Source organism: Oncorhynchus clarkii, chromosome 22 (genome assembly GCF_045791955.1).
Source record: "Oncorhynchus clarkii lewisi isolate Uvic-CL-2024 chromosome 22, UVic_Ocla_1.0, whole genome shotgun sequence".
In the NCBI taxonomy this organism is placed as follows: domain Eukaryota; kingdom Metazoa; phylum Chordata; class Actinopteri; order Salmoniformes; family Salmonidae; genus Oncorhynchus; species Oncorhynchus clarkii.
The window spans coordinates 36,862,904-36,875,304 of NC_092168.1; the positions used below are offsets into that span (position 1 = coordinate 36,862,904).

Sequence of the window (12,401 nt, forward strand, 5' to 3'; positions counted from 1 at the left end):
TATCAATATCTCTCTCTGTGTCATTGTCCCTCTTTCTCTCAATCTCTCTCGCTCTCTCTCTCTCAGAGGATAATAGGCTGGCATACACAGCCAGTAAACTTATGTAGGTAGCAATGGCCAGTCACCAGTCATTAAATATACACTCAAGGGATGTGTTCATCAGTGATTCACCAAACATAAAACATTCATACAGTCAGTCAGTCTGTCCACATTTCATTTACATGAGTGTTAAGATCAGAGCTGGGTTGAGCTGAGACGTGGTGCAGTTACCTCCAGTTAAAGCAGGCCAACTGCATGATTATGGTAATGATGAGGTGCTTTAGTTCAAACACTGGACTGACTCAGCTACTGAAACCAAGGACTCGTCTTAGCAGGGTTCTGCTCCGCTGCCATGCTAGCCATTAGCTAATTAATGATTCCCTCAGCATTACTTTAGAGGACTGGCATTAGCATTAGCATACATGTCTCTCCCCTGGTGCTGTGTGTTAAATTGTGTATTATGCCAACCACAACTGTAGATAATATTTTGTAGTTATGGGAGCAGTGTGTGCATGCGTGTATGTGTGCGTGCGTGTATACAGTGGGGCAAAAAAGTATTTAGTCAGCCACCAATTGTGCAATTTCTCCCACTTAAAAAGATGAGAGAGGCCTGTAATTTTCATCATAGAGGTAACGTGTGGAGGACAGAGGAGCCTCTTAAAGAAGAAGTTACAGGTCTGTGAGAGCCAGAAATCTTGCTTGTTTGTAGGTGACCAAATACTTATTTTCCACCATAATTTGCAAATAAATTCATTAAAATTCCTACAATGTGATTTTCTGGATTTTTTTCTCATTTTGTCTGTCATAGTTGAAGTGTACCTATGATGAAAATTACAGGCCTCTCTCATCTTTTTAAGTGGGAGAACTTGCACAATTGGTGGCTGACTAAATACTTTTTTGCCCCACTGTACCTGCCAGACTGAAGACTGTCCCAATAGGCAACAGTGCATAACAGTGTGTTTGTGGATGTGTGCTTGTGTTCTTTCCCCTTTACCTGAGCAGGCCTGAGAGTTGCAGTCTTGGTACTCTACGGGCGAACCCCTGCAGGCTGGGGGGGCAACCTTGCCCTCTGGCGTGGCACAGGTGCGCTTGCGGGTACGGTACCCTTTGGCACAATCCTGGGAGCAGGCGGACCACGTTTCCCATGACGACCAGCCGGAGCCCGCCACTCGTACCACAGGGGTCCTCAGGAGGTCCTCCACCAGAGCTATAGGAAAGGGTTAATACACAGGTTACTGGTCTACTCAATACACTTGATCACATCTACTTCTACATTACACTGGTCATAGAGTACTACGGTAGCAGTGTATGTTATAATATGTCTATGGAATAGCTCACACATACAGTGGACAGATTACTGAGACCAGGCCAGGGGACCAATTGCTGTCCTTCTGCTGTTCTTCTGACCCCCTGTCCTCCTGTCCTATTGTCCCCCTATTCTCTTGCCCCCCTCTTCTCCTGTTCCCCAATACACGTCACCTCCTGTTGAACGTGGAACGAGGAAGAGCTAGGTTTTGTTTGTTTGGAAAGTTTGTTGTTTATAAGTGTATTGGAAAGTTATTGGTAGCTACCTAGCTTCTTAGTTTGGACTAAGAAGCAGTTGGCGTCAGTTGCTGGGACTGCTGGTCTCTTTCCAGTGATCCTGCCGACCAAGAACTGGTCTGCGGAGCTATTTGGCATTGCAGCTAGCCTAGCTGCTAGCTAGCTGATTATCAAGCTAGTGAGGTTTTCTTGAACGCAGCCCGCAACGTGGTTAGCCATTGTGGCTGGGACCGTGGATTGTCAAGGGTTTGTGGCGGTCTAGATCCCTGCTGTTTGTTGTTTTCAATCTTCCCTGTGACCTGCCCTGTCTGGAACTGCGAGGAGTAACAACGTAACCTAAGTTGCTAGCTACCATGACAAAGACCAAAGCCGGCAGGAGTACCGTTGAGGATAGTGGTGTCTCTCCATCACACGTGAAGGATCTCTTAAACTAACAAAAAGAGAGTTGTTACACCAACAAGAAAATAGCTTCAAATGTTTTGTCCAAATACTCGTGAATTCTACTAATAAAAGAATGGATGACCTGACCAGAAAGGTACAGGACCTGCAGAACAGTTAGCAGTTCTCCCAGGGTCAGCTCGATGAGTTAAAACAGGAGAACAGCAATCTGTAAGTCATTAAGAGAGGACATCAGTTCTGTGTGTGAATCCATGATAACAATAAAAGATATATCAGTTTTGAGGGACAATCAAGGCAGAACAACATAGTTGTGGACAGAATTGCAGAATCTCCACATGAGACCTTTACTTAACTAGGCAAGTCAGTTAAGAACAAATTCTTATTTTCAATGACAGCCTAGAAACAGTGGGTTAACTGCCTGTTCAGTGGCAGAACGACAGATTTCTACCTTGTCAGCTCGGGGATTTGACCTTGCAACCTTCTAGTTACTAGTCCAATACTCTTACCACTAGGCTACCCTGCGCCCCCTGAGGACAGAGTGAGGGAAATTATTTCTGAGAAATTGAAGATGGACCACAGGAAGATTGAGGTGGAGTGCGCCCACAGGACTGGAAAACCCACCACCAGCCCAGGTGATAGACCCAGGCCGATAGTGGTCAAGATCCTGAGGTTCTAGGACAAGGTAGCTGTTCTGAAAAGAGCCAAGAACATGAGGGGAACGTATATCTTCCTCAACGAGAACTATCCTGAAGCTGTGTGCCAGAAGAGGAAAGAACTGATCCCAGCCATGAAAGCTGCCAGAGAGCGTGGGGACATTGCTTACATCCGCTATGACAGGCTCATTGTCCACCCTCCCTCCCAGAAGCCTGGAAGGGATGAGAGCCTATGAGTTCGTAGCCTCAACCCCGCAGCACGCACACACACACACACACACACACACACACACACACACACACACACACACATTGATTAATGGACTGCTGAATGTATATTTTTTTCTCTTGCTTTGTCTGCTCTTTTCAGTATTATGTCTATCTCTGATAAGCTACCCAGGAAAGGGCTGAAAATATCCCATATTAATATATGTAGCCTTAGAAATAAGGTTCATGAAATCAATAATTTAGATAATTCATTTGATGATACATCAGTAGCAATACAAGGATGTAACATTTATAGAAGAGACAGAAATGCTTATGGGGGAGGTGTTGCTGTATATACTCAGAGCCATATCCCTGTAATGCTTAGAGAAGATCTTATGTCAAGTGTTATTGAAGTGTTGTTGTTGCAGGTTCACTTGGCACATCTAAAGTCTTTTCTTTTGGGGTGTTGCTATAGGCCACCAAGTGCTAACAGTCAGTATGTAAATAATATGTGTGAAATGCTTGATAGTGTATGTGATGTAAACAGAGAGGTCTACTTTCTTGGGGACCTGAATATTGACTGGTTTTCATCAAGCTGTCCACTCAATAAGAAGCTTCTTACTGTAACCAATGCTTGTAATCTGGTGCAGGTTATTAATCAACATGCCAGGCTATTTACAAACACTACAGGAACAAAATCATCCACATGTATCGATCACATTTTTACTAATAGTGTAGAACTTTGTTCTATATCTGTACCCATTGGATGCAGTGATCACAATATAGTGGCTATATCCAGGAAAGCAAAAGTTCCAACAGCTGGGCCTAAAATAGTATATAAAAGATCATACAAAGATTTTGCTGTGAATCTCATGTGGATGATGTTAAAAATATTTGTTGGTCTGATGTGATTAAGGAGGAGCATCCAGACGCTGCATTTGATGAATGCTTCTTCCAATTATTGATAAACATGCACCTGTTAAAGAAACTGACTGGTAGAACTGATAGGCCTCCATGGATTGATGAGGAATTGAAAAACTGTATGGTTGAAAGAGATGGGGCAAAAGGAGTGGCTAATAAGTCTGGCTGCACATCTGACTGGTTTACTTACTGTAAATTCAGAAATTATGTGACTAATTTCAACAAATAGATGAAGAAACTTTATTATGAAGCCAAGATCAATGACAGAAAGAATGATGGAAAAACACTTTGGAGTATTTTAAATAAAATGATGGGCAGAAAGACAAATTCAACTCCATCTTTCATCGAATCAGATGGCTAATTCATCACAAAACCATTTGATGTTGACAATTATTTTGATGATTATTTCATTGGCAAAGTGGGCAAACTTAGGCAGGATATGCCAACAATGAAGAGTGAGCAATTGTATTCATGTATAAAAAAACAAATAATGAAAGAAAAGCAGTGCAAGCTTGAATTTTGTAAAGTTAGTGTGGGATAGGTGGAAAAAGTATTCTTATCGATCAATAATGACAAACCTCCTGGCATTGACAACTTAGATTGAAAGCTACTGAGGATGGTAGCTGAGTCTATAGCCACTCCTATCTGTCATATTGTTAATCTGAGCCTAGAGGAAAGTCTTTGTCCTCAGGGCTGGAGGGAAGCCAAAGTAATTCAGTTACCCAAGAGTGGTAAAGCGGCCTTTACTGGTTCTAACAGCAGACCTATACGCTTGCTGCCAGCTCTTAGCAAACTGTTGGAAAAAATGGTGTTTGACCAAATACAATGCTATTTCTCTGTAAACAAATTAACAACAGATGTTCAGCATGCTTATAGAGAAGGGCACTCAACATGTACTGCACTGACACAAATGACTGATGATTGGTTGAAAGAAATTGACAATAAGAAGATTGTGAGAGCTGTACTGTTAGATTTCAGTGCAGCCTTTGATATTATTGACCATAACCTATTGTTGAAAAAACTTATGTGCTAAGGCTTTTCAACCTCTGCCATATCATGGATTCAGAGTTATCTATCTAATAGAACTCTGAGGGTTTTCTTTAATGGAAGCTTCTCTAATGTCAAAAATGTAAAGTGTGGTGTACCGCAGGGCAGCTCTCCAGGCCCTCTACTCTTTTCCAGTTTTACCAATGACCTGCCACTGGCATTAAACAAAGCATGTGTGTGCATGTATACTGATGATTCAACTATATACGCATCAGCAACCACAGCTAATGAAGTCACTGAAACCCTTAAAGAGTTGCAGTCTGTTTTGGAATGGGTGGCCAGTAATAAACTGGTCCTGAACATCTGTAAAACTAAGAGCATTGTATTTGGTATTAATCAATCCTTAAGTTCTAGACCTCAGCTGAATCTGGTAATGAATGGTGTGACTGTTGAACAAGTTGAGGAGACTAAATTACTTGGCATTACCTTAGATTGTAAACTGTCATGGTCAAAACATATAGATTCAATGGTTTTAAAGATGGGGAGAGGTCTAGCCGAAATAAAGAGATGCTCTGTTTCTTTGACACCACACTCCAAAAAGCAAGTTCTGCAGGCTCTAGTTTTGTCTTATCTTGATTCTTGTCCAGTTGTGTGGTCCAGTGCTGCAAGGAAAGACCTAGTTAAGCTGCAGCTAGTCTATCAGAGGGGGGATATAAATACTATGCATGCCAGTCTCTCTTGGCTAAGAGTTGAGGATAGACTGACTGCATCACTTCTTCTTTTTATAAGAAACATTGTGTTTAAAATCCCAAATTGTTTGCAGGCAACTTCCACATAGCTCTGACACACACACTTATCCCACCAGACATGCCACCAGGGGTCTTTTCACAGTCCCCAAATCCAGAACAAATTCAAGAAAGCGTATAGAGCCCTTATTGCATGGAACATCCTTCCATCTCATTTTGCTCAAATAAACAACAAACTAGGTTTAAAAAAAACAGATAAAGCTACATCTTACGGTACAACGCCTCTCCCCTATTTGACCTAGCCAGTGTTTGATATCAGTAAGCATTGATATATAGGCTACATGTGCTTTTTTTAAAAAATGCATGTAGTTCTGTCTTTGAGCTGGCATTAAGTCTTTGTGGTTAAGTTTAGGGCTAAGGTTTGGGGAAGGCTTAAAACCAAATAATACAAAATGACGCACTATTACCTTCAAGTATCATCAGTATTATTAGTATTCTCACTATTACCTTCAAGTATCATCAGTATTATTAGTATTCTCACTATTACCTTCAAGTATCATCAGTATTATTAGTATTCTCACGGCTTGCTAGAGAATTGTGAATTGCCGTAGCGCATTGGTCTAAGGCATATATTGATGTTCTCGAGACCTTTTCAAACATCTGAAATCGCCATATATTTCTAGTGATCAGTCTGATCACCCAGGGGGAGATACAGTGTGGTGACTGTGTCAGGGCAGTTTTACCCCCACAATGCTTAGAGAATAGCCAGAGAATAATGATTGGTGTTGGACAGGTGCATCCTTTCCATCCATGCTTCACTTGGTGTAAAGCCACACCAATGAGTTAGCTAGCAACACCCAAAGCCGCTATGATTGACAAGCACTCACTGTCAGTCTCGCAGGTGGCCATGCCGTCGTTGGGGCAGAAGCGGGTCTCTACTTTGCGTCGTCCAATCTGCAGCTCGTGGGGGTCTGCCAGCTGGGCGCGGCACATGTAGCGCATCCTCTGCTCTTGGCGTGCTCCGCCCAGCGTCACGTTGACAGGCATCCACGGGGTCCAAGGGGTGTTCCTCTTCACCTCTGGACACGCCTCAAGGTTACACGCCTTGTATTCCTGGAAATGGGGAGAGGTAGAGGAGGCGGGGGCAAGGGAGAGGGAGAGACAGAGAAAGAGAGGTAATTATTTTTAAAATATTTTTTCTTCTCCATTTTATACTGAGAGTTATTTGGCTGCTTCATAACACTTTAATTGGACTCATAATGAAAGTAACTAAATTCTCAGTTTAGATGTTTTAAAGTCCACTGTGGGAAGCCCAACTTGACTGAGAGGAGGGGGAGAGGAGGGAAAGCATTTCAGCTCAAACAGTCATCTGAAACCAGTCAAAACTGAGCTGAACCGTAACTTCACACATCCCACGGAGAGAAAGGAGTCTTGTATGAAAGGGAAGGTAAGCATGGCATGGATTTGTTGATGCCTGTGTGTCTGTGCAAGTGTGTGTGTCTCATACCAATGCGCAGCCTGGGCAGCTGTTCCCGTTCTCACAGCTTCTGACCCTGGAGTGGACCCCTCCTCCACACTCTGCACTGCACTTAGCCCAGGCACCCCATAGGGACCAGAAGATAGGCTGGGGACACGACACACCCTCGTTACAGAACCTATAAGAAGTGGAGAGGAGAGAAACTTTATTGTCCATTTTGTGAGAAATTTAAATTTGTATTCTGCCTCACATGAGAGGCACTGGCGTGTGTAAGAGGGCTGACATTTACCTAAGACTGTCATCCCCCAAAAGATACTGAGGACAGATACTGTTACTGAAAAGTGCACATCATGTCTCATAAATGAATCATAAAGGTCATTCCTTCATAAATGCCAACCATAAATGTTTGAGAGTTTTGCTCTTTTGAGTCAAACAAACACTGTTGAATTATTTGCCCAAAAAATTACATTTGATAAAAGTATGACAAAGCCAAAGTTTCTTCACATTGCTCTCTCTCAAATAGACCCAAATAGACCTTTCATCTCCTCTCACCTCTCGTCCCTGATCGGGCCCACACACACACGTCCCCCATGTCGGGGCGAGGGGTTGTTGCAGGAGCGCTGGCGCATCTCAAACCCTGTTCCACAGGTGGTGCTGCACTGCCCCCATGACGACCATGGTGTCCATCCTCCGTTTCTGTAGCAACAGAAATGTGATGTTATTAATGAAGGTTTAAAGTATCACAAACATGCCAATACACCATTTCAGCTTCCTTCAAGCAATCAACATACTTATGATCATGGCCATCATTTGTTATTATGAGAGGGAAGAGAACCACTTGCTCAGGAGCTAAGAAATACACCAGAAATACATTCCTTTGCTCCAAGAGTGCCACACCACTATGGCTGACCCTGTAAAACAACACGTTTCACTGCACCTATCTGGTGTATGCATGCAACTTCTGGCTAAACACAATTCAATTCCCCCACCCTGGGTTTAATCTGGCATAGCTATGAAAGGAGGTCCGCCCCACACACACACACACACACAAACACAACTCCGGCAATTTGTATATGAGCAGTTCTCTTACACTAATGATAATTGGACCTGGGTTTAATCTGGCATAGCCATGAAAGGAGCTCCGCCACTTTGTGTCTGAGTTGTAATGGTTACACACACACACACACACACACACACACACACACACACACACACACACACACACACACACACACACACACACGCACACACACACACACGCACACACACACACACACACACACACACACACACACACACACACACACACACACACACACACACACACACACAGCTACCTGCACATGAAGGAGCCGGCACTTTGTATCTGAGAGCTGTTCTCTCACAGTAATGGTGATTGACCAATTTCCTTAGACACAGACGGTACAAGACCTCTGAGGGGAAACTTGGATGTCACCTACATTATTTAATCAAAACCCTGTTTTGTAGACATACCTCTTATCCTGTCAGAATGCTAATGCTGCATTTCTGAGGATGCATCTGAAATGGGACCCTATTCTCCATAGTGCACTGCTTTTGACCAGAGCAGATGTCCAATATCCACACTAGCATTATAAGCATTCTGCTTAGCATGCTTGCCCTATACATTGCTTCATACTATGTAGTATGCTAGTATGCACAGAGAGACTAAGAAGTGCACTATATAGGGATTTGGGTGCCATTTGGGACACACAGTGAGTAAGATTGGTGTGGTTGGTTGGTGGTTCTACATACCTGGAGCAATTGGAGACTTCGATGGTGGACCCCTCACAGTTCTTCCCACCACAACGTGCAGAGGGATTGTCACACGCCCTGGAGCGACACAGACAGGAGCTGGTGCCGTCGCCATCGTCATTGCTGCATGGTTGCCACGTCGTCCAGGGTCCAAAGACGCCATTGGTGGTCTGGTTCCTCAGCTAAAAAGTCAGACAGGGCAGAGAGAGACTGGAGCGTCAGGGACTGGAACGGACAGGATGCCATCATTAATCATGTGGTACTGCATGACAAGACCCTTGAGGCTCAAAAATGATTTTGCGTGAGCGGCCTGGACAAACTGTAACAATGTCACACCAGGACCAGGGTCCCTGAGGAGAGTTGACATAGCACAAAATTGTTAAAGTGTCAGACTACTGTAGGGCCAGTCCCCAGGAGAGACCAGACAGACAGGAGGTATTCCAGGGTGTCAGCCAGCCCGTGTTGCCATGTGGCAGGCAGTCCCATGGGGTTATTGGGGATTGTGCACCAGTGACAACAGATGCAATGAGGAGCTAGGTGGGAGAGGGAAACTGTGGGTCCCTGTTGGATCTTACCGGACACACAGTGATGTTCTGACTCCACTGGCTCATGTTGGAGCTGTCCTCTAGAGTGGTGCAGCTTCTCTGTTTTCTGTCCCAGCCACAGTAGGGGTCCCGTGCCTCCAGGCATAGCCTACAGGGGGCAGGAGAAAGGAGGAGGGGAGAGGGACAGGAACAGGGAGGGAGGGAGAGGCACATAGAGAGGGACTATTATAGTATTATAGCTACTATTCTTATTGTTGTTGTTGCTGTTATTTTTATAATTGTTATGTGTATCACTTCACTTTGGCAACATTGACCATGTCATTCTTACCAAGCATATACTGTGATTGAAAAACTGTAATTGATATGGTCATTTAAGTATTTTCAACAGTAAAGTACTGTTTACTGCAGCATCATTTTTGTGGGAAACTGTTATGGACAGGGCAAATAATTGCTGTTGTCACGCCCTGGTCTTAGTATTTTGTGTTTTCTTTATTATTTTGGTCAGGCCAGGGTGTGACATGGGTTATTTATGTGTTGTGTTTTGTCTAGGTTTTTTTTGTAGGTTATGGGATTGTGGTGTAGTATAGTTGTCTAGAAAAGTCTATGGTTGCCTGGAGTGGTTCTCAATCAGAGGCAGGTGTTTATCGTTGTCTCTGATTGGGAACCATATTTAGGCAGCCATATTCTTTGAGTGTTTCGTGGGTGATTGTTCCTGTCTCTGTGTTTTGTTTGCACCAGATAGGGCTGTTTTGGATTTACATGTTACGTTTATGGTTTTTGTATTGTTCGTCATTATCTTTATTAAAGATGTATCGAGATAACCACGCTGCATTTTGGTCCTCCTCTCTTTCACCGGAAGAAAACCGCTGTATTTTGAATGGTACTGTAATTCCACCCCACAGAATACAGTACCATACTGTATCATTGGATCGCCAAAAACCCTTTGACCTCTAGTGGGTGCATAGTTGTGTTGTTTCTGGCTCATTAACATATTGTAAGAGGCTATATTTGTTGGACCCGTGAGTGAAAATGCTGTATCAATTTAACTTGTATGTGATTATACTGCACCATCATTTCAAATAGAGGACAGATTGGAGTGGCACCAAGTCTTAAACCTTAAACATCTTCCCCTCCCCAACACAAAGATACAAACACACTGTCAACCACTCCACCAGACCAACCATGTCTAACTAAATGATGGACTGATGTTACCTGTGTTTTTTAAATTTAATGAATTTGTTTGTATTTCTCTTTATGTCATTAGCTTAACCCTTGTGTTGTCTTAAGGGTCAAACATGACCCACCACTACGTTTAACAGTAGAGAAAACCCCCGAAATGATAATTTTTCAACTTGAAATTTTATGACTTCTCCTAGAGTGATCCCAATATTAGAAAATGTGAAGCATCACCTTTGTTTCCATGAAAGCTGTACACCACCAGGGTATAAAGATTGTCTTAGGGTCACACACACACACACACACACACACACACAGAGAGAGAAATTGAGATTATGTGTGCTACTGATTGAACTCAGCCAGCTGCTCCTGAAGAGGAAGTTCACCATGGTTGGCACAGTTAGAAAGAACAAGCCTGAGCTTCCCCCTGCACTCCTCACAACAAGGGGGGAGAGAGGCCTTCTCATCAAGGTTTGCCTTCACCCCCACCGCCACTCTAGTTTCCTACCTCCCAAAGAGGAATAAGAATGTGGTCTTCCTGAGCACACTGCCCAAAAAGGCTCAGATCAGTGATCCCAGCCATCATCCTGGACTACAACCACAACAAAGGAGGCGTGGACAACCTGGACAAGGTGATTGTAACTTACAGCTGCAGGAGGATGACTGCCCGCTGGCCCCTGGTTATCTTCCATAACATCATAGATGTGTCCTCATACAATGCCTTCGTGATATGGAACAAGATCAACCCTACCTGGATGCCTGATACACGGAACAAGAGGAGGGTGTTCCTGGAGCAGCTGGGAAAGGCACTTGTAACCCCACACATTCAAAGAAGGGAGCGTCTCCCCCCGCACAGCAGCCTCTGCAGCGCTTGTGAAAGCTGTTCAGGGGGCTGAATCTTGCCCTGACCCACCTGAAGGTGCATGCTGGGGCAGGCAAGAGGAGGAGATGCCAATTCTGTCCCCCAAAGAAGGACTGTAACACAAATACTATGTGCTGCACATGTGAGAAATACATCTGCAAAGTCCATGGACACACACTTGCATACTGTCATACATGTGCTAATTAGAGTTGATTGATTTATGTTCTTCACATTTTTGTTTTGTATCTATTATCTCATTTTATTCTTATTTAATGTTGTTGTTTATACATCTTGTGGGTGGGGTTAACGGTTCAAAAATGTGAGAAGACTAGTATTTGGTAGTTGAATTCCTCATTGTACAGTATATAAGAATATATCACTATGTTGCGAATAAAGTTCAATACTGTTATTGTTTCCCTTCAGTAAAATGCTTTCAAAAATACTTTCTGCACATTTCTGCTACTTTCTTAGGCTATACAAGTGTTTTCTCTGGCTCAAAAATACATGTTTACACCTATGCAGTACCCTTAGCAATAAGTAATAATAATAATAATAAACCTCTACTTTAGTAAAGAAAAAAATGATGACAGGTGTGTTGTAATAAAAACGAGTGGTGTCAACTGATTAAATGCAGTCTTTCTGCATTGTGAAGAGGGAAAACCCAGATATTCACAAAGTTTGTGATGAATGACAGGTTGTTTCTTCATGCAAAATAGATTTGGGGTTTAACATTAAATTAAGCTGCTTTATTTTAAGGGTTTAGAGAAGGCGGGTCATTTTTTACCCTTAGGACAAGGGGAGTATATATAATGTTAAGACTACACAAGGGTTAAGTTGGATTGATTCGCTTTTGTTTGATTGTTTATTATTTAGAATTGTAACTAAATTGATTAAACATTTTTATTATGAAATCATTTTTAGAAAAAACTAATAAGTTGACCTTAAATGGTTGAGTATTTTGCCATCTCATTTTGGTCGGTTTTTCCATGTATTCGCTGCCAGTTAGGAAGCCTCTGTTAAGTCTCTAGAAATGCAATGTGTAGACACTTTATCTAGCAGCCAACATGCTTGCAC

At 43.0% G+C, this 12,401-nt stretch overlaps 1 protein-coding gene across 4 annotated transcripts in view; it reads right to left on the reverse strand.

Annotated features, from left to right (window-relative positions):
* LOC139380841 (semaphorin-5B-like) overlaps nucleotides 1-12,401 on the reverse strand; it is a 288,353-nt gene that overhangs the window by 16,819 nt on the left and 259,133 nt on the right. For all 4 annotated transcript variants that reach the window (XM_071123938.1, XM_071123939.1, XM_071123940.1 and 1 more), the window contains exons 13-18: nucleotides 9,320-9,437; nucleotides 8,745-8,926; nucleotides 7,524-7,667; nucleotides 7,002-7,149; nucleotides 6,382-6,607; nucleotides 1,034-1,246 (exon numbers count right to left, since the gene is read on the reverse strand). In XM_071123938.1, coding sequence (XP_070980039.1) covers nucleotides 1,034-1,246; nucleotides 6,382-6,607; nucleotides 7,002-7,149; nucleotides 7,524-7,667; nucleotides 8,745-8,926; nucleotides 9,320-9,437 — 1,031 coding nt within the window. The remainder of the gene's footprint in view (nucleotides 1-1,033; nucleotides 1,247-6,381; nucleotides 6,608-7,001; nucleotides 7,150-7,523; nucleotides 7,668-8,744; nucleotides 8,927-9,319; nucleotides 9,438-12,401) is intronic.